Source organism: Hyla sarda, chromosome 1, assembly GCF_029499605.1.
Source record: "Hyla sarda isolate aHylSar1 chromosome 1, aHylSar1.hap1, whole genome shotgun sequence".
Lineage (NCBI taxonomy): Eukaryota > Metazoa > Chordata > Amphibia > Anura > Hylidae > Hyla > Hyla sarda.
Genome location: NC_079189.1, coordinates 296,009,205 through 296,034,886, shown reverse-complemented (window position 1 = coordinate 296,034,886; position 25,682 = coordinate 296,009,205). Strand labels below are relative to the sequence as shown.

General features: G+C 43.7%; 1 protein-coding gene across 2 annotated transcripts in view; it reads left to right on the top strand.

Annotated features, from left to right (window-relative positions):
* The window catches only part of MISP (mitotic spindle positioning), a 56,857-nt gene extending 39,755 nt beyond the window's left edge, over positions 1–17,102 (top strand). For both annotated transcript variants that reach the window (XM_056518002.1, XM_056518004.1), the window contains exon 5: positions 10,923–17,102. In XM_056518002.1, coding sequence (XP_056373977.1) covers positions 10,923–11,012 — 90 coding nt within the window. In that variant the 3' untranslated portion in view covers positions 11,013–17,102. The remainder of the gene's footprint in view (positions 1–10,922) is intronic.
* Positions 17,103–25,682: the final 8,580 nt, after the last annotated feature.

Below are 25,682 nucleotides of genomic sequence, written 5' to 3'. Positions count from 1 at the left end.
ACCTGGAGCAGTTTGCAAAGGAAGAGTGGTCCAACATTCCAGCTGAGAGGTGTAAGAAGCTTATTGATGGTTATAGGAAGCCACTGACTTCACTTTTTTTTCCAAAGAGTGTGCAACTAAATATTAAGTTAAGCGTGCCAATACTTTTTTCCAGCCCATGTCCAGCCCATTTTTGGAGTTTGGTGTGACATTGTGTCCAATTTCCTTTTTTCCCCACTTTTTTTGGTTTAGTTCCAATACAAAGGGAATATACATGTGTATAGCAAAACATGTGTTACTGCAATCCTTTTCTGTGAGAAATACTTAATTTTTTAGAAAAATTTCAGGGGTGCCAACATGTATGGCCATGACTGTAAGTGCAATGGTGTTACTGAGTTTTATGCCATGACTAAGGGCGCCACAGCCCGAAACGCATAGGCTGCTACGCTCCTGTGTACTTATTTTTTACAGATGCCTAAATAAAGCTACGGATTTTACCTGCTTTCCCGGTGCTGGATGCTTTCTTCTACGACACAGGAACCTCTCCCTATTTCCACCTACAAACACTGCCATTTCCCAGGGTTTGTAGGTGGAAATAGGGATTGGTTCCTGTGTGGGGCCGCTCTTTTTAAGACGAGTAACACTTTCCTTAAAAAGGTGGAAGGGAACAACAGATTGTCCATTGTAGCAGGTGGGGGTAAAAACTTCCCCTGTAAGGCCCTACTCTCGCCCTATTAATTCCCTGCTTGGCAGGGAAACTCTCTATTTCCACCTAAAAAGCCTGGGAAATGGCAGTGTTTGTAGGGGGAAATAGGGATAGGTTCCTGTGTGGGGCTATCCTTTTTAGGGCAAGTAACACTTGCCAAGAAGGGAATTAATAATGCGAGAGTAAGGCCTTACAGGGGAAGTTTTTACCTCCACTGGTTACAATGGACCATAGGTTGTTCCCTTCCACTTTTTAGAGGACTTTGCATCACATCAATACTTGGTGGTGTAGGTGGCACATGGTGTTTTTTGCTCACCTTTCCTTTAGTTTGATAAAAAAAAAATTTGGGGTCGATATATTTTATCCTAAGCATATTATTAAAAGTTAAGATTTACGTAATGCATATCCTCAATACTTATTTGTGGTCTGATGTGGAGGAATGTCTGTAACTGGGAAGCAGTTTTAAATATGTTTAGCACTATCCATATTTGTGAAGTGTTGGTGTTGGTGCTAGCTGGCCACAAATCAAGTTTGGATGCCCAGAAGTCCAGCGGATCTTCAAGGTGGGTGGCATGGTCATGTCAAGGTATGCCACCACCTGCTGGTTCAGGTCCTTCTCCAGGTCTACCTGCTGTTGACTGTTACTTCACTATGCAGGTGAAGAAAGTTACTCATCAGCGAATGTAGACTCAGGTTGCTGCTGATGTAGCTGGTACTGCTCCTGCCACCCCACCCCTCCCCAGCAGCCATGGCAGTGGAAGGTGAGTGCAGAGGGCCCCCCGAGTCAGACCTGCTAGAGGATGGACGGTGGCGCAGATAGGCATTGGCCAACTGACTACGTAGGATGTCTCTGTAGTAGGTCAGTTTGTCTCCCTCTCAGTGGGTGTAAAAAAAGGCCCCCATTTTGTGCCGGTAGCAAGGGTCCAATAAGGTAGAGAGCCAGAAGTCATCCCGCTGCCGAATGGTGACAATTCAGGGGTCACTACACATACAAATGAGCATGCATCGTGCCATTTGTGCAAGTGACTCGGAAGGACTCCCTGCCTCCATCTCCTCTGCATACTGCCACGGTGTGTCTGGGTCCTCTGTCTCACCTTCCTCAAAACCCTCTAGCTCCTCTAGCTGCTCCTGCTCCTCCCTCTCTGATGACTATAAAATCTCGCGAAACCTAAACTGTGCTCCACTGTGCCCCTCCGCCTCCTCCTCCAGTTCAGCCCCCACAGGGCTCATGTGGCCGTGAGATGTAGGCGCCATGTCTCCAGTGCCCTGACCAGCCATCGTTTCCAACACGTGTCGTAGTAGATGAAGCAGTGGAATGACGTTGTTCATCCCGTAATCCTGGCGACTGACTAATAATGTGGCTTCCTCAAAGGGCCTGAGCAAACAGCAGGTGTCACATATGAGCTGCCACTGGTTGACATTGAAGTTACACAGGGGAGTCCCCCCTATTCGCTTGGATCATCAAGAAATCAGTGATGGCTTTTTTCTGTTCGTATAGTCGGTCCAACATATCGAGGGTGGAATTCCAACGTGTGGAAATGTCGTAAATCAGACTATGTTGGGGGATGCCATTCTGACGCTGAAGCTCAATGAGGGTGTGCTCTGCGGTGTACAAGTGGCTAAAGTGCATGCAAAATTTCCTTCCTATTGTTAGGATGTCTTGCAGATGGGAGGAACACTTCAGGAACATCTTGACAACCAGATTGAACAGGTGTGCCATGCAGTGCGCATGTCTCAGGCTTCCTTGTCGCAGCGCAGACAAGATGTTCTTCCCGTTGTCGGTCACTATGGTTACAAGTTTTCGTGGAGTAAGCCATGATTCAATTTTTTCATGAATGACTCTTAGCAGTTCCTCCCCTGTGTGACTCTGTTTGCCAAGGCAAACCATGTGAAGAACAGCGTGACACTGCTGTGCCCTGCACACATAGTATGCTGGAGGGCCACTGAGACTTGTGCATGCAGTGGAGGCTGAGGACATTGTGGAGGATGAGGAGGCGGAGTCGCACACTTTCACAGGACCAACGGCCTGAGAGCGTGGAGGCAGAAGCAGCGTGATCTGTCCAAGTTGCTGTTGTGGCTGTGCAGGAACCACATTCACCCAGTGGGCCATAAAGGACATGTATTGTCCCTGACCGTAGTTACAGCTCCACACGTCGGTGCTGCCGTGCACTTTGGTACACACCAACAGGCTCAAGGACTGGCCCACCTTCTGTTTCACAAAATTTTGCAGGGCTGGTACTGCCTTCTTCGCAAAGAAATTATGGCTTGGGACTCTCCACCTTGGCTTGACACAAGCCATCAATTCTCTGAAAGGTGCAGAGTAAACCACTTGAAAAGGGAGGGACTGCAGTAACAGCAACTTGGACAGTAGCACATTCAGCTTCGGTGCTGTTGGATGAGTGGGCGGATACTGTTGTCTCTTGGAAATGGCTTCGCCGATGGATTGCTGGCGGAATGACTGACTCGAAGTAGGAGGAGCAGGAGCATCTGGAGCGACAGAAGGAGGGTATGACAGACAGCTCCCTTCTGCTGAGGTGGTGGAGCCTTGGCTGGCTGAAACAGGGAGTGACATGGCACTGGGTGATGCAGCAGGCTGGACCACCATGTCGGAGCGACGGTTCTCCAAAGCCGCTTTATGGTGACGCTACATATGTTAACGCAGGGCCGTGGTGCCAACATTGGGACCCTGGCCACGCTCCACCTTCTGCTGACACTTCTTGCATGTTGCCATGTTAACCTCCTCCGGATGCTTAATGAAAAACTGCCAGACCGCTGAGTAGCTGATTTTCCCACCAACAGTCTGCATTGATTGACCGCTACTGCCGGCGACTCCAGAAACCCCTGTTTCACTACCTCCTGGGAAGGTAGGCTGCCGTGAAGCAAGTGGTCTACCCCGGGCACGTTTGGCTCCAGACTTTTCACTTCTGCCACTATGCTGACTGCCAACTATGCTACCACCTTGCTGGCTCAGCTGCTGCCTCACGGGTAACCTGCAACCCTCTTCTCCTGATGATGATGAAGACCATTCTGCACCCTGCTCCCAAGTGCGATCGGCTTCATCATCATCAAGTTGTGTCTGCACATCACTGATGTCCTCCTCAGGTTCCTCAACAGTGTATGTTTCAGGAGCCTCCCACGCCACTCTCCTCATCACTACTTGCCCACCTAGCGGAGGAAGCGGCGCATGTCTCCTCCACTTCTTGGCTGGGCAGAAGCTGCTGACTTTCCTCTTGATTGTCCTCATTAACCCCTTAAGGACCAGGCCATTTTACACCTTAGGACCAGAGCGTTTTTTGCACATCTGACCACTGTCACTTTAAACATTAATAACTCTGGAATGCTTTTAGTTATCAATCTGATTCCGAGATTGTTTTTTCGTGACATATTCTACTTTAACATAGTGGTAAAATTTTGTGGTAACTTGCATCCTTTCTTGGTGAAAAATCCCAAAATTTGATGAAAAATTTGAAAATTTAGCATTTTTCTAACTTTGAAGCTCTCTGCTTGTAAGGAAAATGGATATTCAAAATATTTTTTTATTTTATTTACATTTCCAATATGTCTACTTTATGTTTGCATCATAAAATTGACGTGTTTTTACTTTTGGAAGACACCAGAGGGCTTCAAAGTTCAGCAGCAATTTTCCAATTTTTCACAAAATTTTGAACCTCGCTTTTTTTCAGAGACCAGTTCAGGTTTGAAGTGGATTTGAAGGGTCTTCCCATAAGAAATACCCCACAAATGACCCCATTATAAAAACTACACCCCCCAAAGTATTCAAAATGACAATCAGTAAGTGTTTTAACCCTTTAGGTGTTTCACAGGAATAGCAGCAAAGTGAAGAAGAAAATTCACAATCTTTATTTTTTACACTCACATGTTCTTGTAAACCCAATTTTTGAATTTTTACAAGGGGTAAAAGGAGAAAATGTATACTTATATTTGTAGCCCAATTTCTCTCGAGTAAGCACATACCTCATATGTCTATGTAAATTGTTCGGCGGGCGCAGTAGAGGGCTCAGAAGCGAAGGAGCGACAAGGGGATTTTGGAGAGTACGTTTTTCAGAAATGGTTTTTGGGGGGCATGTTGCATTTAGGAAGCCCCTATGGTGCCAGAACAGCAAAAATAACCCACATGGCATACCATTTTGGAAACTAGACCCCTTGGGGAACGTAACAAGGAATAAAGTGAGCCTTAATACCCCACAGGTGTTTCACGACTTTTGCATATGTAAAAAAAAAATTTTTTTTTTCCACTAAAATGTGTGTTTCCCCCCAAATTTCACATTTTTGCAAGGGTTAATAGCAGAAAATACCCCCCAAAATTTGTAACCCCATCTCTTCTGAGTATGGAGGTACCCCATAAGTTGGCATGAAGTGCATTACGGGCGAACTACAATGCTCCGAAGAGAAGGAGTGATATTTGACTTTTTGAGAGCAAATTTTGCTCAGGGGGCATGTCGCATTTAGGAAGCCCCTATGGTGCCAGAACAGCAAAAAAAAACACATGGCATACCATTTTGGAAACTAGACCCCTTGAGGAACGTAACAAGGAATAAAGTGAGCCTTAATACCCCACACGGGTTTCACGACTTTTGCATATGTAAAAAAATATATATATTTTTTTCACTAAAATATGCGTTTCCCCCCAAATTTCAAATTTTTGCAAGGGTTAATAGCAGAAAATACCCCCCAAAATTTGTAACCCCATCTCTTCTGAGTATGGAGGTACCCCATAAGTGGACCTGAAGTGCACTACGTGCGAACTACAATGCTCAGAAGAGGAGGAGCACCATTGAGCTTTTGGAAAGAGAATTCGTTTGGAATGGTAGTCAGGGGCCATGTGCATTTACAAAGCCCCCCATGGTGCCAGAACAGTGGACCCCCCCCACATGTGACCCCATTTTGGAAACTACACCCCTCACAGAATTTAATAATTGGTGCAGTGAGCATTTACACCCCACTGGCGTTTGACAGATCTTTGGGACAGTGGGCTGTGCAAATGGAAAATTACATTTTTCATTTTCACGGATCACTGTTCCAAAAATCTGTCAGACACCTGTGGGGCGTAAATGCTCACTGCACCCCTTATTACATTACATGAGGGGTGTAGTTTCCAAAATGGGGTCACATATGGGGGGGTCCATTGTTCTGGTACCATGGGGGCTTTGTAAACACAAGTGGCCTTCAATTTCGGACAAATTTTCTCTTCAAAATCCCAATGGCGCTCCTTCTCTTCTGAGCATTGTAGTGCACCCATACAGCACTTTACATCCACATATGGGGTATGCTCTTACTCAGAAGAAATTGGGTTACAAATTTTGGGGGGCTTTTTTTTATTTTCCCTTGTGAAAATGAAAAATTTAGGGTGACACCAGCATTTTAGTGAAAAAAAAAATTTTTTTTTCACTTTCCCATCACACTTTAATGAAAATTTGTGGGGTGTTCAGGCTCACTATACCCCTTGTTACGTTCCGTGAGGGGTGTCGTTTCCAAAATGGGGTCACATGTCTGTATTTATTGTTTTGTGTTTATGTCAGAACCGCTGTAAAATCAGCCACCCCTGTGCAAATCACCAATTTAGGCCTCAAATGTACATGGTGCGCTCTCACTCCTGAGCCTTGTTGTGCGTCCGCAGAGCATTTTACGCCCACATAAGGGGAATCTCCGTACTCAGGAGAAATTGCGTTACAAATTTTGGTGGTCTTTTTTTCCTTTTACCTCCCGTGAAAATAAAAAGTAAAGGACAACACCAGCATGTTAGTGTAAAAAAAAATTTTTTTTTACACTAACAGGCTGGTGTAGACCCCAACTTTTCTTTTTCATAAGGGGTAAAAGGAAAAAAAGCCCCCAAAATTAGTAACGCAATTCCTCCCGAGTACGGAGATACCCCATATGTGGCACTAAACTGTTTCCTTGAAATACGACAGGGCTCCGAAGTGAGAGAGCGCCATGCGCATTTGAGGACTAAATTAGGGATTGCACAGGGGTGGACATAGGGGTATTCTACGCCAGTGATTCCCAAACAGGGTGCCTCCAGCTGTTGCTAAACTCCCAGCATGCCTGGACAGTCAGTGGCTGTCCGGAAATGCTGGGAGTTGTTGTTTTGCAACAGCTGGAGGCTCTGTTTTGGAAACACTGCCGTACAATACGTTTTTTTTTTTTTATTAGGGGGACAGTGTAAGGGGGTGTATATGTTGTGTTTTACTCTTTATTATGTGTAGTGTAGTGTTTTTAGGGTACATTCACACTGGCGGGCGTTTACAGTGAATTTACGGCTAGGAGTTTGCGCTGCGGTGAAAAATTTGCCACAGCCCAAACTTGAAGCAGAAAACTTACTGTAAACCCGCCAGTGTGAATGTACCCTGTACGTTCACATGGGGGGGGGGGGGGGGGCAAACCTCCAGCTGTTTCAAAACTACAACTCCCAGCATGTACTGACAGACCGTGCATGCTGGGAGTTGTACTTTTGCAACAGCTGGAGGTACACTGGTTGGAAAACCTTCAGTTAGGTTCTGTTACCTAACTCAGTATTTTCCAACCAGTGTGCCTCCAGCTGTTGCAAAACTTCAACTCCCAGCATGTACTGATCGCCGAAAGGCATGCTGGGAGATGTAGTTATGCAACAGCTGGAGGGATCGCAACTACAACTCCCAGCATGCAGAGACAGCTGTTTGCTGTTTAGGCTTGCTGGGAGTTGCAGTTTTGCAACATCTGTAGAGCTATAGTTTAGAGACCACTGCATAGTGGTCTCCAAACTGTGGACCTCCAGATGTTGCAAAACTACAACTCCCAGCATGCCCAGACAGCAAACTGCTGTCTGGGCATGCTGGGAGTTGTAGTTTTGCAAGATCTGGAGGTGCACAGTATAGAGATCACTTTGCAGTGGTCTCAAACTGTAGACCTCCAGCTGTTGCAAAACTGCAACTCCCAGCAAGCCTAAACAGCTCTCTGGGCATGCTGGGAGTTGTAGTTTTGCAACATCTGGAGGGTTACAGTTTAGAGACCACTATAGTGGTCTCAGACTGTAGCCCTCCAGATGTTGCTAAGTAACTCACTGGCTTCCGTTGGATCCAGGGAGCTGCGTCGCGGTCCTCTTCTTCCGCCGATCGTCGCCCGCTGCCGCCGCTGATCGTCGCCGCTGCCGTCGCCGATGGGTAAGTGGATCTTCGGCGCTGGTCCCTGTCGGTTTCCCCGTCCTGCCCCGCCTATTGTGGGAGGGCAGGACGGGGAAACCGAAAGTAAACCCCTCCGCCCCCGATCTGCTATTGGTGGTCGCGTCTAGACCACCAATAGCAGAGATAGGAGGGGTGGCAACCCTGCCACCTCACTTCTATCGCTACAGGGGGATCGTGGGTGTCTAGGACACCCGCGATCCCCCTTCTATTCCGGGTCACCGGGTCACCATAGACCCGTAATCGGCGCAAATCGCAAGTGTGAATTCACTTGCGATTTGCGCCGATCGCCGACATGGGGAGGTCTAATGACCGCCCTGGGCATTTGCGCGGGGTGCCTGCTGATAGATATCAGCAGTCACCCCGGCGCGATCCCCGCCCGGCGCGCGGCGGGGACCGAAATTCCCACGGGCGTACAGGTACGCCCTTGGTCCTTAAGTACCAGGGAGCAAAGGCGTACCTGTACGCCCTTGGTCCTTAAGGGGTTAAATAGCTGAACTCACAGCATAAGATACTTCTGTGTGGGAGGGAACACCATAGGACAAAGGCAATGGGAGGACAGGGACTGCTCCCAGGCTATGCCAACTGAGGGTTGTGTCTGAGGAACCCACCAACTTTGTCAGATGTCACTTGTGATGGAGTGGATGACTGTGTTAACCAATCGATGATGGCAGATGGGTTGCTTGTCAAGACATGACCGCTAGCTAATACCGGGAGCTCAAAATTTAAGAAAAAACTCAATTTTGTAACTTTTGGGGGCTTCCGTTTCTACGCAGTACATTTTTCTTTATTCTATAGGTCTATATGATTAAAATGATATCCTACTTATATAGGTTTGATTTTGTTGTACTTCTAGAAAAAAGCATAACTACATGCAGGAAAATGTATATGTTTAAAATTGTCATCTTCCCGCCCTTTTAACTTTTTTATTTTTCAGTGTAGGGGGTGTTATGAGAGCTAATTTTTTGCACCGTGATCTGAAGTTTTTAGTGGTACCATTTTTGTATTGATCTGAATTTTTGGTCACTTTTTATATATTTTTTCATGATATAAAAAGTAACCAAAAATACACTATTTTGGACTTTGGAATTTTTCTGCGCGTACGCCATTGACCGTGCGGTTTAATTAACTACATATTTTTATAATTCGGACATTTCTGCACTCGGCGATACCACATATGTTTATTTTTATTTACACAGGGATTCAAACTTTTATTAGGGAAGGAGTTAAATGATCTTTATTAACTTTTTTTTCACTTTTTTTGTGAAATGTTATAGCCCCCATAGGGGATCTCAGGCATGGAGCATGCATTTGGCGATCGGACATGCAGGAGGAAGGTAGGGACCCTCCTTGTATCCTCCAGCTGTTCGGGACACCGTGATTTCGCCATGGCGGTCCCGAACAGAGCACTGAGCTAGCCGGGAAGAGTTTACTTTCACTTTAGGTGCGGCGATCAACTTTGAACGCCGTGTCTGAAGGGTTAAGAGCACTTGGCACCGCAATCATTGCTGCACGCTATTAGCCATGGGTCTAGGCCATTATTAGAGGACGGGCCTGACCCGCTATATACATCTAAATGGTGTACTATTTTGTTCCTGTTAAAGTCTTAAGGGCCTAGATACTGTGAAAGGCCAGCCAAAAGTACACAACGGCTGGTGTTGTACACAAATACTGTTTTAACCTCTTAAGGATGCAGGGCGTACCTGTACGCCGAGTCCGCTCCCTTTCTATAACGCAGGGCCACGGCATGGCCATGCGTTATAGAAGGGAGCGGACTCAGGGTGTACAGGTACGCCCTGCATCCTTAAGAGGTTAAAACAGTATTTGTGTACAACACCAGCCGGTGTGTACTTTTGGCTGGCCTTTCACAGTAGCAAGGCCCTTAAGACTTTAACAGGAACAAAATAGTACACCACTTAGATGTGCGTATGTGATATGCACTTATGAGGGAAAGACAATGAGCTCCAGTACACTTAAAAAAGTATTTGTGTACCAGCAGTGCACACCAGTGCTGCAGCACACAGTTGCTGTGTACTACACCCAAAATTGCACAATTTCACTCTCGCTTAATCTCACTCCCTTCACTATCAGGGCTTCTGGGCAGGATTTGGGCTTGAGGTGAATCGCTATTGTTCTGTGCAACACACTGCTCTCTGTCCCTTTCTGTAATAGAACGCTGTAGTGACTGCGAGGTGAATCACTGCTTTAAAAATGCTTTTCTGCGCAAGACACACTGCTCTCTGTCCAACAAAATGCTGATGTGACTGGAAGGGGAATCACTGCTGGAAAAATGCTTTTCTGTGCAACACACAGCGCTGTCTGTCCCTCTCTATCTCTCTGCAATAAAAGGCCGAAGTGACTGGCCGCAAGATGGCTGCCCATTACATAGGGCTGTGACATCACAGGGGTGGCTGGCTGCTGATAGGCTGCATCCTGCATGTGATTCAGAGTCATCCCGCCTAGCCTTGTTCCCGCATTCTCAGGATACCTTGCCCCATGTTCTCACATGTGGATCTGCCATTTTAGATGCCCTGGAGCCTGGACCTCACTAAATGGAGTTTAATGAAGCGATTCGCGCGATCGAATCACGGAGATATTCGCATTGGTTGCGAATCAAATTTTTCCTGAAATTCGTAACGAATTCGGATTCGTCAGATTCGATTCGCTCATCCCTAATCGGCAGCACATCTCCCTGTGTAAATGGTTGATCTGCTGTCAACAATGATGAAAGTGAATGGCCACCCAAACAATCCAGTTATCATTCGGGTGGCTCTTCACCATCAATTACCAGGGGGAGAGCAGACTGACTTGTACATTGTCATATGGTGTCTAATACTGCCAGTCTAATACAGCCTACATATTCTTTTGACCTAAAAATCACAGCTATGTCCACCTAGATTTTACTATTCTATCTACCTTCTTAGTAGGTGGAAGTGTTTTTAGTAGCAGTATGTGCTGGCATGTAGTACAAGGATTTTATTTCTATTAAAACACATTTTTTCTATATTTTTAGTTACATAAAATTTCAGTTCTCTTTGTCACTATCTTTTTGCTTCTTTCAGATTGTGGAATCTACCCGTGTAAATCGACACAAAAATACCATGGCGCTACGCTGGGAAGCTGGTCTATATGCCAATGAACAAAGCGATTAGATCTATGTCGTCTTCTGTTTCCTGTTCAGCGAATGTCTATGATTTCATGGGAGTTGACTATTTTAACAATCTACTGACCAGCAGGCTGATGTATTGCTAAATTGTGGTCCAGTGAAGAGAACCCCTGGAAGCTTTTACTGTTCAGTTCATTTTACTAGAATTTAAATGAGCAACAGAAAAAGAATAACAAGTACATTCAATTGCCAAACAAGTTGTGTGCAGAAAGTGTATACAGGACTAGAGGTACCATTTGGAAAGGGGCCCCGGAAGCATTTTATTTTTTGTTATTATGTGATAGAATTCATTGTTTCTTTTTTTTTTGTAATGCTACATGAGGGGCCAGAATATGGAGCTAAAGGGGTTGTCCAATGAAAAATAACTTATCCCTTATCCACAAAATAGGGGATAACTGTTTGATCACTGGGACCCCATGTGATCTCCAGAACAGGGCCCTGGCTTTCAGATAGTCGTCTGCAGCATGCGCTTGATTCATTTTAATGAGAGCAATGGAAATACCAGAGTACTGTACTGTACTCGGGCATCTTCGGCACTCCCATACAAATGAAGCCCTGTTCTAAAGATCGCTGGGGGTCCCGTCGCAATCAAATACCTATCCCTTATCCTTTGGATAGAGGATGAGAATTTTTTTTGCTGGACAACCACTATAAGGTACCCATATATGTAAGAGCAAAGTTGACTGAACCCAGTGATTTTAGCAGTACTGTTTACTTATCTTATGTATATAGGGTAGGCCAGTTCTCCCCCAACAGCAGATACCAGGGAAAAAAGGAGCAGGTAGTATAGAGTTCCCACAGGTGATGACCCGCCTGCAGAGGTGTGTGACAGAAGCTCATTCTTCTCTTCCCAATGAGAATACATTTATGCTTAGCCAAGGAAAGGATTCATTGATAGAGGGTCAGAAGGAATATCTGCCAGAGAAAGTTAGGATTCAGAACATTAAGGACCTTCTATGGATATTAATAAGGATAAAAATCTGAGTATTAGGTCCGTACTGGAAGCAAACATGAATGTGTTTGTGTAAATGAGGCATTCAGAGGTATTCCAACGAAAACGAACTTATCCCCTATACACAGGATAGGGAATAAGTAGCTGATCGCAGGGGGACCGACTTCTGGGGCCCCCGCGCAATCTCTAGGACAGGACCCCGACACCCTCACTGACGAGCGCATGTTGTCTACCGATAGATGGCACGCGATGCATTAATTTCTATGGGAGCGCTGATGATGCCCGAGAGCCCGAGAGCTGTACTCGGGTCTTTTTGGGCGCAGCACATGCTCCTTACTAAGCACCTGATCCTGTCCCGGTGATCATGGGGGACCCTCAGCGGTTGGACCCCCGCAATCAGCTAGTTATCAAATATCCTGTGGATAGGGGATGTTAGTTTTTGTTGAAGATCTCCTTTAAAGCGTTACGGTAATCAAACAGGAAGAATAATGCAGTCTGTGTCTTGCTGATAAAACTACTGGAACCCAGACAGAAACCTTCCAGGACCTTACTATAAGTCAATGGGTACCACCAGGATTCACCTGGAACTGGCATGGCTCTTCTATAAACTAGTTTTAACTTCATCTTAAATAAAAGTAGACTAAAAGACTCATATATTTGTTCATATTACATGAACAAACTACAGTTTTAAACTCTACAAGTTTCAGTTTTTGCTTAGCTGGGACTGCCATAATCTGTTGTAAAGAAGGCAGTACTTTCTGTCATATATATAATGTGTTGAAAGCAAAGAAAGTGCTTTAGTAAAAGTCATAGGTGGATCTGGTTTTCTATGTTAAATGTGATAATAAACAAGTTAAAGGAAACCTATCAGCATTTGTTACCCCCTGTAACCACTGGCGACCTGTTTAACAACCCAAGATAAGATTCTCTATATCTTTTCCTATATCTTCACGTGCCGGGGGGTCGATGCTGGCAAAGTTAAGATAATACACTTTATAAATTTTTCTACGTTGTATGAAAACCCCAAGAAAGTAGTCCCAGAGAAATAGTCCCAGCACCCCTGGCTGTACTCATGCCCCTTTAGCACCTAATCCTGCATACTGAATCGTGAGTGACATCCTGGGGACGGGCAACGTGTCATCTCCTCTTCAAGTCTCGTCAGTGATGTCAATGTACAGATCGCTGAGGGACACTGTGCACCTGTGCTTGGGCTGGCATTCAGTCCTCAGTAGGCATGACTTGGGGCCGAAGAGGCGCGAGTACAGCCTGGGGCATGGCGACTAGTTCTGAATCCATCACCGCTCCTGGGACTACTTGCTTGTAACTTCCACAAAGCGCGGGAGACTTAATGTGTGATAAAATGTGTTTTCTTAACTTTGCCAGCATTTGGCCAGCACATGAAGATGTGTTTGAGAAACTAATTTTAGTCTGTAAAACAGGTTGCCAGTGGTTACAGGAAGTAAAAAAAATGCTGACAAGTTCCCTTTAAGGACTAAAAAAGATAATTACATAGCGTGTGCTGCTTGTAGCAAGTTAGTTGAGGCAGTAGTATAAGATAGTGGCTTGGCATGTGAAGTCAACATTAATGGAAATATGGCAGTGTCCCAAAGCAATTTCTGAATCAGTATGGCACTGTTCACATCTGCATTGTCTCTTCCATTTTTCTGTTCTTTCTCCATTGACTTAGAGTAGGCTCAGTCTTCTTTCGTGGTGTCCATCATTTCAATGGGAAGAACTACGCTGCATGCTGTGCTATTCTTCCCATCAAAAGGGATTGATGATCCTCCAATGCAGATGTCAACAGAAGTTAACCCTTCCTCAGTCCAGTATCTGCAACAACAGTAAGAGAAGCATTTGTGAATCACAGTGAAATACTAGAGTAGAAACTGATTTTAGAACGACATTAAGGGGGATCATTGGGAGCCTGTTTATATGGTCATGTAAAATAATTATACCCTATGTGTACATATGAACTAACAAACTATACAGAGCAATCCACTCTAAGGGTAAATTCTCACACCTTAAAATGTTGTGACATTTTATTTTACGTGCACATTCTTCATCTGTTATTGGCAAAAAAAAAAGGTCGTTTTTTTGTAGCAATTTTTTAAAATAAATAAATGTTACAAAATTTTAGAGTGTGAACGAAGCCTAAGAGAGATAACAGCCCAGATTTATCATTCTGACTGGAAAAAAATGTCTGGATTTGCTCATAACCATTCTATAACTGCTCTGGTAAGATCTCAGACACAATGATAAATCTGGGCCAATATGTTAATAATGTACAGTTTAAATAGCATTTATAATACCCAGATAATATTATATAATGTAATCAGATTTATGAAATTGTAGATGACAGTGTGTAAAGCATTCCAATCTGCTTATACTTTAGGGCCATTCATTTGCATTACTCTTAACATTTGCATCTCTGTCGATCGTATCATTTCTCTGAGAAGGTAATAAATGTGCTTGGAAAAGGGAAGATGTAAAAAAGGGTTGTGTAAGATTTACCAAAACTAGCGCAAAAGTAGAAGTGGGGAAAATCCAGTCAGGTTGGAGAAGTCTGAAAATTGTGAGGTGGAATCTAATAGGCTGCAATTCCTTGAAAATTGAAAGAATGTTTTCCATTGACACATATTTTTTAATATGCATATAGGTAATTCTATAGAGCATGTTTAAAGGAGATCTCTGTTGAAAATTAACTTATCCCCCATCCACAGAATAGAGCATAAGTAGCTGATCGTAGGGGATCTGACCACTGGGGCTCCCCGCGATCACCGGGGTGGGACTTGGCGCTCAGTGAGGAGCATGTGCTACAGCCGGCAGAAAAGACTCGAGTACAGCTCTTGGGCATCATCACTGCTTCCTTAGAAATGAATGGAGCACATGCCATCTACCGTTAGAGGACACTCCTCATTGAGAGCATCGGCGTCCTGTCCTGGAGATCGCGTGGGGTCCCTGTGGTCGGACACCCCCCCCCCCCCGACAATCAGCTACTTAACCTCTATACTGTGGATAGGAGAGAAGTTAATTTTCGCCAGAGTACTTCTTTATTAAGCTACTTTAGCTCACAGCTTTTCTTCTGTGGGTGTGGTGATTTTGATTTTGTTTTTATTTTTTGCATTTGTTATTCTTAGTGATTTGAGTTGGTAAAGCTGTTAACTATATTCAGGTTTGGGCTGCAACTAAAACCTAATATGTGTGAACATGGCCTTAAAGGGAATGTGTCATCAGAAAATTACCTATTGTTTAAATCAAGTTTTATCTTAACCATAATTTTCAAGTGGTGATTTTTTTAAATCTATTTTTCCATTTTACGGTCTATATTTTTAAATAATCCTGAAATCTTGCTTTTTTTTTTTTTTTATTCTGGCTACTAGGCCTAAAACTAAGTTGATACCTCCTGTTCTGTACAAATCACTTCCCAGCTGTGCAATTCTTATAACCACAAACAGGAGTATAGTGAAAGGTGACACCAGTATATAGATTACAGAGGTACACACAATAGCTGTTGCTTACAGGTCAGCCTCCCTCTACCTGTATTAAGACCTCAAAAATGTCCAGCAAATACGACAAGACACCTTTCCCATTAATGCGAAAAAATTCTAGGGGATTCCCTTTAAAGGGGTACTCAGTTAAACAGGTTAAACAGATTTGTAAATTTAAAAATCTGAATCCTTCCAGTACTTATCAGCAGAGGAAGTTGTTTAGTTATTTTCAGTCTGACCACAGTGCTCTCTGCTGACACCTCTGCCCATGTCAGGAACTGTCTAGAGTAGGAGCAAATCCCCATAGCAAACCTCTCCTGCTCTGGACAGTTCCTGACAGAGATGGCAGGAGAGAGCACTGTGGTCAGACAGAAAATAACTACGCAACTTCCTCTGGAGCATACAACAGCTGATAAGTTCTGAAAGGATTAGGATTTTTAAATAGAAGAAATTTACAAATCTGTGTAACTTTCTGGCACCAGTTGATTAGAGAAAAAATGTGTTTTCCACCAGATTACCTCTTTAAACCTCATGCACATGGCCAAATTATGGGGCTGCATTGTATGGAAATCTATCAGCATATGCCTTATATTTGTTTGACTACTATTTCATACAGATACCCACAGAGGGTTTGAACATGTGAGAGCTCTATTTGATGTCTTATTACAAAATCACTGTTACTAGGGGAAAATATAGTATATAGAGAATATATATGGAAATCCCATGTAAATTCACACAGAATGGCCATAGATCTGCGACACAGAATTACAGCGGCTTTCAGTGCTGCTGTACAGGCTCTGTGCACAAAACCTTGCTTTGTGTGTAAGGCCTTTTCTAATTCAGGATCCACTCCTATAATAAGTGCACTAAAAACGTCTCCCAAAGAAGGTCATACTCAAGTATTTAAATAGTTTATTTCCTCAAATTAGAACCTTGTAATGATATGCTGGTGTAATATGCCCATTTATATCAATGGCCTACTTATTTGGTAAGCCCTGATTCCTTACTTATCTGCTACTGAATATAGTACACATCTGCATCTCTGTGACACTAAGAACATCTTCACAAATGCATAACTAGTTATAAGAGTAACGACTCTCATACATAAAAGCTCCTTTAAAAAAAAAGCACCAGTGTTGCCTATTGTAAATAATCAAATTCCTGATTTTTTTTCAGTACAAAGTTAAAACAAATAAAGAAGAAATTAATATGTTTTAAGGACAGTTTTTCTGTACATGTTCCAGTAACCATATGGCTCTGCCTCATACAGAGCCTTTCATAGAACATTTGCTTACGGTACATTATTATTTTAAGCATGGTAGAAGAATTTGCTCTCAAAATGAAATATAAGAAACACATCTAGAAATGTAAATAACAAAAAAAAAAGGACTTTTGATTTTTGATATTTTTTTTTATGAAGAATGATAATTTATGGTGACATAATTAAACTGATTAACAACTGATTCTGTTTGGAAGAATATATGCTATTTTATTGGTAAATTCAAGTTTATTGCAAAGGTAATACAAGAAAATAAACATCATAAATAAAAGTCCTGCAAATTACATATTGCAAAAGAGCATGAACAAAATTAAGGCATCAGATTGGTTGCAGCCACTAAAAGGAGACTACATGGTAGTAAAGAAGACTTAGGGTGCGTTCCCACAGGGCGTATACGCAGCGTATTTGACGCTGCGCAAAATGTATGGCAGCAGCGGGAAATACGCTGCGTATTCCTTGCTCACTATACACACAGGGCTTTCCGGCGGCAGCCCTATGTGTGTAGTGAGTTTTGGAGGCGGAGCCGCGCGTCACAGATACGCCGGCACACGGCCCCGCCTCCAAAACTCACTACACACATAGGGCTGCTGCCAGAAAGCCCTGTGTGTATAGTGAGCAAGGGATACGCAGCGTATTTCCCGCTGCTGCCATACATTTTGCGCAGCGTCAAATACGCTGCGTATACGCCCTGTGGGAACGCACCCTTAAAAGGAAGAGCTAACCAGTTGGCATAAAGGGAATTTTAATATGCTGCTTGATAAAGAAAGAGAGTGAAAAAAAGAAGATAAGAAAGAAAACTAGAGGAGAAAGATCAAGATAGAAGAATAAAGAGGGAGGAGGAAATGGGGGGAATTGGGGTGAGGAACACCTCCAATCTTTTTCTATGTTGGGAAATCAAAAAGCCATGATTGATATCCCTTTTTTGGACTTTTCAGGCTATGCAAACAGACTGAATCAAAGTGGTCATAAACAAGGATCATAAGTCCCACCATCAAGCAAATATGATTCATAGTATTAACAAAGTCTTCTGCAGACAGCATGCAAGTGGATTTCCAGTACCTCAGGAAGACAAATGTAACAGCCCCTAGGAAATGACAAAATAGCTAGGCATATACAATGTGTAACAAACTGAATTCTCGCACATTTGCATTCGTTTGAAAGTACGAAAAAAAACTAAATCATATATTTGGACAAAATAGATAATTTGAATAGACAATTTGTATAGACAATATGAATAAGAAGAACAAAATTACTTAAAAGGGTTTTCCAGGATTTTATTTGACTGTGCTAAAGGGGCTGTAAAGTTAGTTTAGTTCATAATATAGTGTCTGTACCTGTGTTTGATGGATGATCTTGCATCTAGTATGTGATCTTTGCCCCTATGTTCCTTTTTAGCAGCATACAAAGTGACTGTTGTCTTCAGATTACAGTGTGGCCCGAGACATACATCACTAGTCAGGTGTTGAAAGTGACCCTGTCCTTGCTTCAATGGGTGAAGCAACCACTGGGTGGGAGGGGGATCAGTCTCCCAAAGGCTGCAGGAAATTGTAGTCTCACCCACAGCACAACATGGAAGGGAGCTCAGGTGTGCTTCATTGTGTGGGGTGGCTGATGTATGGGAGGGAGAAAATTAACCTCACACTTACAAACAAGGGATCCTGGGACTTGTATTAGGAGGGGGGAACACCAACAGGAAATAGCCATTTCACAAAAAGAAAGGGGCAGCGTTATCATGGACTCATAACATAGATTTAGCCCCAAGCATGCACAGATCCTTCCTAAGCATGTCCATTACTGTCTGGCAGGTAAGTCCTAAAGTCACCTTTTGGTGGATAACCTCTTTAAATCTGAATGATGCAAAACACTAATACTACGAAACCTGTCTAATAACTAATAAATTAGAATATTTTCATTACATTTCTGCTGAGCATACTGAGAATGCATTTAATCCATTACCTTTCTGGATGGGCAGCCTTCTTGTCATGTGTTTCTTCTTCGGCCAATCCCTTACCCCTTTTGTGTTTCTGTCGAGTCAGACTGCAGACAGGGAGGGTGTTTATGTTTTAATATGAGGTAGAGCAGAGAAGTTGGGGGAGATTTATCAAAACCTATGCAGAGGAAGAGTGGAGCAGTTGCCCATAGCAACTTTTATTTTATTGAGGCTTTTTTTTTTTAACAATTAAATAAGCAGTCTGATTGGTTGCTAAGGGCACATGATAAACTTTTCCTCTGCACAGGTTTTACTAAATCCCCCCCCCCCCCCCCATTGTAACTTTAGAGAAAGAGTGCAGTTGCGAATACCATATCAAACTGATATGATAATTTCACGGCTGAATAACAAATAGTTTAGATTAACAAATGAGGTTAAAAAAATGTAAGGGACAGAACAATCAAACAGAACCAATCTTCTCCTTTGTGCACATGACTAGTAATAGCCCCTTCTTAGCATGTGAAAATGAACCTGTGATAAGAGACAGCAAAGCGATTTGGAGAGTCAAAGTAAGATTTCCAGGTCAAACGAGATTGTAAAGGCAAAATACTAAGGATCAATAAGGTTGAATGCAGGGACAATCCCACCAAATTTGAAAAAAAAGGTCTGTACATTTCCACATTACCAAAAAAAAGATTTGAGGTTGAAGGGAACATTTTCTGAAGTTTAGCTGGACACCTGTACAAACTGGATAGGACCCTCAAGGGCAAGATCACACAGGGACCATCTGCAGCATATTTCACACTGTGGATGCGCCAACGGCAGTCACAGTGGGACTGCAGAGCGAGTTCCTGGCCACAGCCAGGTAGCTCTGCATATCCGCTCCTTGTGGCAGATTTCCTGCTGTAGAAAACCATCATTATGAGTGGACAAACAGAGCTACCTGGCCGAAGCTGGGAACTTGCTCTGCAGTCCCTCTGTGACAGCCATCAGCGCATCCACATCATTAAATATCCTGCACATTCGCCCTGCTAAAGATGGAGGGTTTTAGTGTGAAATTACATTAATTTAGCAATTTATCTGGAAATAAGGTTGTTTTTAGATCCCTTTCCCACTTTGTGGCATTGTCTGGTTTAAAGTCTGGAGGGTCCCCATCCTTTAGTAAAGCAGAGACCAAGGAACATGTGGGTGATGATCTACTGGTACATAGCGATTCAAAAAGGGTGAAATACCTCTGTAAGGGTTCTTCAGGAGAGAGAGAGAGAGAGAGAGAGAGAGAGAGAGAGAGGAATAAAAATGTTGGAGTTGACCATGAAGGAGCAAATCACAATTATATTTTTTGTTCTGACTCTTAAAATGATTGAAAAGATTTACCTCTTCAGAGGTAGGACACATTCAATTCAGTCATAATAAGGAGCTCCTATAGTGTGAAGAGAAGGACTTTGTCAAGCACTAAGGCTAGGTTGAGACTACGGAATCTCCGGGCAGAAAATTTCTGCCCGGAGATTCCGAGTTCCGCCTGCACCGACTGAATTAGTCGGCGCTAGGATCGCGCGGACACTGCAGTCTCCCATAGACTGCAATGTGTTCCACGCGGATTTCCGCCTGAAGAAAGAGCACCGCCTTTCTTCAGGCGGAAATTTCCAAGCGGATTTTCAAAGCGGATTTTCCGCTTCACAAATTCCGAAGTGTGAATTTGTGAACGGAAAACCATTCACTACACTAGACATTTTAGCAAGCAGAATTTCTGACGGAAATTTTACGTCTGAATTTCTGTCGGAAATTCCGTAGTCTGAACCTAGCCTTAGAATAAAAATTCCAGCTTTATTAAGAGTGAGTGTTAAAATGTTATTTCATTCAGTTAGCAGAACCCTATTCAGTGTCCTATTTGACAGACAGACCCATGCCCAATATGATTGCTGATCTAGCAGAACGTTGGTTTGTTTGTGCAGTCCTTCATTTACATCATTATCACGTGCACATCCCATTTACACAGGTAAATATGTGGCTGACCAACAATGATATTTAGAGCTACTTGATCTCAGCCAACAAAAGTTGGATCTTTTACATAAGGCAATGATCGGCCTGTTTGACTGACAATCGCCCCATGTGAAAGGTAAGGAAGATCAAAAATCAAGACAACTGAAAGTGTTCCAATATTGTGCATCAAGAGGAGATCACATGACAAAACTAGACGCTGAGTTGATTGGATGGAATAATACCAAAGCAAACAAAATATTAATTAAAAAAAAATATATTGAAATCATATAGCCCAAATAAAAATATAAGATAAACAAATTGGACTCAAGTCAAGAAAAATTAAGAGGGGCTATCTAAAAATTTATAGTAAATTTCAGTAATAAAAAATAACTAGTGTCACAAGTTTGCCATAGTTATAGTGAATCTCCACCTTTTAACACCATGTCGCTTTCAGTTCCAACATTCTGGCCTTGATTTACTATTGTAAACCCAACCTGTTTTGTTGGGTCGGGCACCAGAATTTGGCGCATTGCGCCACAAATTCGGGGAGATTTATCAAAACCTGAAAACCAAAGGAAAAGTGGCTGAGTTGCCCATAGCAACCAATCAGATTGCTTTTTTCATTTTTAAAAAGGCCCCTGAAAAATGAAAGAAGCGATCTGATTGGTTGCAATGGGCAACTCAGCAACTTTTTTTCTGGACAGGTTTTGATAAATCTCGCCCTCTGAGCTGATTAATTTTCTATTATATTTTATAGAAGTCTAAGCTCCATTTTTTTCTAGAATGTTTAATCCCCTTGGCATAAACTTGATAAAATTCAGGCTGATAGTCCATCAAAGGAATAATGTATAGCATGGTTCCATTACTGAGACTTTATCTCGTGCCTACAGCCATCTCACACGTCACTGACATTTTGTCAAGGACTTAAAACAGTTGTGGGCAACTTCTTGCATAATGGGAGATCAAGCCTTAAAGGGTACCTCTCATCAAAAAAACTTTTGATATATTATAGATTAATGTATGCAGAATAACTTTACAATTGTATGTTATTAAAAAATATGCTTCTTTCTATTTAATTTTCCACTTTGAAGAAATGACCACTAGGGGTCTCCCTACCAGTCCTGGCAGCAAGCATTTCAGACTCATGCTGGAGTCCTAAACACTACGAGTTGCCAGTCTGCTTTGTTCACAAAGGAGAACACTCAGAGCTGCCAGCCTGCTTTGTTCACAGCCTGTTTGACTGTGAACAAAGCAGGCTGGCAGCTCTGAGTGTTTAGGACTCCAGCATGCTCAGAGTCAGAAATGCTTGCTGACAGGACTGATCGGGAAAAATACAATAGAAAGAAGCATATTTTTCATTAACATGCTATTGGAAAGATATTCAACATTCATTAATCTAAAATATATCAAAAGTTTATTTGATGAGAGGTACCCTTTAATAAAGAAGCCATTGGATTTATTGGGTGAGTGTCATGGTTCATTCCTTTGATGTACTATCTGTAATGGAATCTGTAATTGCTGGCACAGACCAATACCCTCTGTTCAGCTACCATTGTGCTTATTACCTGTATCATGGATTTAAAAATTGTCTGCTACCGTATCCCTGCTGGACCCGCACCGCATACCATTGGCTCATATGTAAATGAGCCAGCTGCACTCAGATAGTTACTCTGGTTGGTTAATTTTTGCACCGTATCAGTTTTATTGCTGGACAGACCATGTTTTTCAGTCCCCCAAAAAACACTATGTGACTGTGGATGGCTCATTTAAATGAATGAGATAGGGCGCAGGTTCAGCAGAGATACGGGAGCTCCGGTTTTTAAATTTCCCAGCTGGATCCCAAAAGTGTAGTGTGAATGTAGCCTTACTGTTATTAATTCATGACCTGTAGTGGTGCTCTGAAGCTGGAGCAGAATTTTGTAGTTGTAATGAAAAAATTAAGATTTATCTTATCTCTCCCCTTGCTGTTTATGTATAGAAAAGACTTCTAGCAAATTGAAGGAAAGTATAATAAACTATAGTCATACAGACACTGCGTTGTTTAATGCCAACTGAACTGAACCTTGTTCCAATCCCCTATCTACATCATTGTATCACATTCAATGGTATTAACCCCTGGGGCAAGATGTTATTAACCCCTAGTGTTCGTGATGCCAGAGTGATTTTTGGTACCGGAACCACACGAACGGTATCTCCGCTATTCCAATGGCTATTAAAGGGGTACTCCACCCCTTGACATCATATCTTAGGGGATAAGATGTCTGATCGCGGGGGTCCCGCCGCTGGGGACCCCCGCAACATAGCATGCGGCACCCACCTGTTTCTGCTCCGGAAGCGCGCGAGGGTCTGGGTCCCAACCATGGCAATGGAAGTTCGTGATGTCACGCCCTGCCCCCTCAATGCAAGTCTACACCCCCTCCCATAGACTTGCATTGAGGGGGTGGGGCGTGACGTCACACAAGGCGGAGTCGTGACGTCATGAACTTCCGTTTCCGTGGTCGGGACCCAGACCTTCCAGCGCTTCCGGAGCAGAAACAGGTGGGTGCCACATGCTATATTGCGGTGGTCCCCAATGGCGGGACCCCTGCGATCAGACTTCTTATCCCCTATCCTTTGGATAGGGGATAAGATGTCTAGGAGTGGAGTTCCCCTTTAAGGAAAGGAGAGTCCACAACCAGTTATGGTTTAACGGAGGCTTTACTGAGTTAAGACAGATTGAATTATCTTCACAGCTAGGCCAGATTCCCAGAGAAGTGGCCAGGAACCCAGAAGACCTCGCAGCTTGCTGGGACCAAATATACTTGTAATAGACTTGAGACAATTATCTTGAAGCTTGACAATATGCAGGACTTGACTATTTGTAGTGACAGCAGACATAGACTTTTTACTTACTGGAATGACTGTAGCTTTGCGGCCTTCCAGATGTTGGTCACTAGCACGGAGATCTCTGGTGTTTGCCGGTCTCAGTAAAGTGATGGTACAAGAGAAAAAGAATTGTAATGGCAGCCCCTTTTGATAGTGGAGGGCTGGACTAAGGCCCATTGGTCAAGCTGCTTGTCATAGGTTAAGCTGGTGCTCTCTGGGTAACATCATGTGACAACATAACATGTGACATTTCCTTTAGACAACTCACAGGTCCTTTAGATTAGCTATACTAGGACACTGATTACATATAAGGTAGGATAAATAACATTATAGACCCTGCAGGGGAGCCCCCAGGTCACTGAGGGACTCAACCTGGCAGGGCCTAACTGCAGTGCAGGACCATGTCCTGTACTGGGGAATCACAATATAATAACCACTTAGCATTCTCTGTTTTGTCTTTCGTTCTTAGCATTTTATATTTGTGGGTTTGAGAGTATTTTAACAGGTTTAATGGTCATACTCTGTGTAAAAACAGTGAGTGGTTATGACTCTAAGGCACTTAGAATCAGCGTCTGGAAATATAAATGACATAAATTTAAAACAAAGCTGATCCTTACAAAAAAAAAAAAAATCTTGTAAAATTCCAACTGTGTAGATGACAATTTTAATTAAAAGATTTAATTAAACTATTTTGGAAATATATGTGCTTTGGTTATTTAGCTCAGTGTGATATTTAGTGAAGCCACATCCACTGTTTAACCTGTTACCCACTCTACAGCAGTATTCAAAGTATCTGTGTGAGCTGCTGGTTGCACACCCGCTCCCTCCCCCACCCCTCCCTGCCTTTACTGAATGATGTGCACAGTTCAGTGCTGGAAGACGAGCCCTGTACATCAATCAATAAAGGCAGAAAGGGGTGTGTTACGCGCTCTCCTCTCTGCAGCGCCCTGGTCAGACCCGCTGACCGGGAGCGCTGCACTGTCTCTGCCGGCGGGGATGCGATCTGCGTAGCAGGACGCGCCCGCCCGCGGGTCGCATCCCAATCCACTCACCTGTCCCGTTCCCCGGCTGTCACGTCCCGGCGCGCGCGGCCCCGCTTTCTAGGGCCTGCTCTCTGAGATTTAAAGGGCCAGTGCACCACTAATTGGTGCCTGGCCCAATCAGTGTCAATCACTTCCATTGTTATAAAAACCCACTTCCCCTTCCTGTCCCTGCCGGATCTTGTTGCCTTAGTGCCCTGAGAAAGCGTTTTAGTGTGTTCCAAAGCCTGTGTACCCAGACCTTCTGCTGTTGCCCCTGACTACGACTCTTGCTGCCTGCCCTGACCTTCTGCTATGTCCGACCTTGCTCTTGCCTTGTCCCTGTGTACCTATAGGGAAGGGGAAGGGGGGGGGGTGCTAGGCATATACTTATAGGGGAGAGGGGGGTGCTCTGCATATACCTATAGGGAAGGGGGGGTGCTCTGCATTTACCTATAGGGAAGGGGGGGAGAGGGGGGGTGCTCTGCATATACCTATAGGGAAGGGGGGAGAGGGGGGGTGCTCTGCATTTACCTATAGGGAAGGGGGGTAGATGCTCTGCATATACCTATAGGGAAGGGGTGCTCTGCATATACCTATAGGGAAGGGGGGAGAGGGGGGTGCTCTGCATATACCTATAGGGAAGGGGGGAGAGGGGGGGGGTGCTCTGCATATACCTATAGGAAAGGGGGAGAGGGGGGGTGCTCTGCATATACCTATAGGGAAGGGGGGAGAGGGGGGGTGCTCTGCATATACCTAGGGCTGGGCGGTATGACCAAATATGTGTATTACGGTATTTTTTTAACTTACAGCGGTTCCACGGTATATAACGGTATTCCCCCCCCTGCCCCCAAAATCATGTGACCCGCCAGCGCTGTTCTGCCTATAGATGGAAAGATTGTGTAGAGGAGGGGAGGGCACTTAAAATATGCAGAGTCTGACATGCTTTTCCTGCAGATGTTAAGAGATCCACATGGTGGTCTTATCCGGACGGAGAAGAAAAGGAAAGAGGACGCCGCTGATCAGAAAATACGTAATTCAGGGCGCAGTGTATGGCAGTATTATATTCAGGGCACAGTGCATGGAATTATTATATTCAGGGCACAGTGCATGGCAGTATTTTATTCTGGGCGCAATGTATGG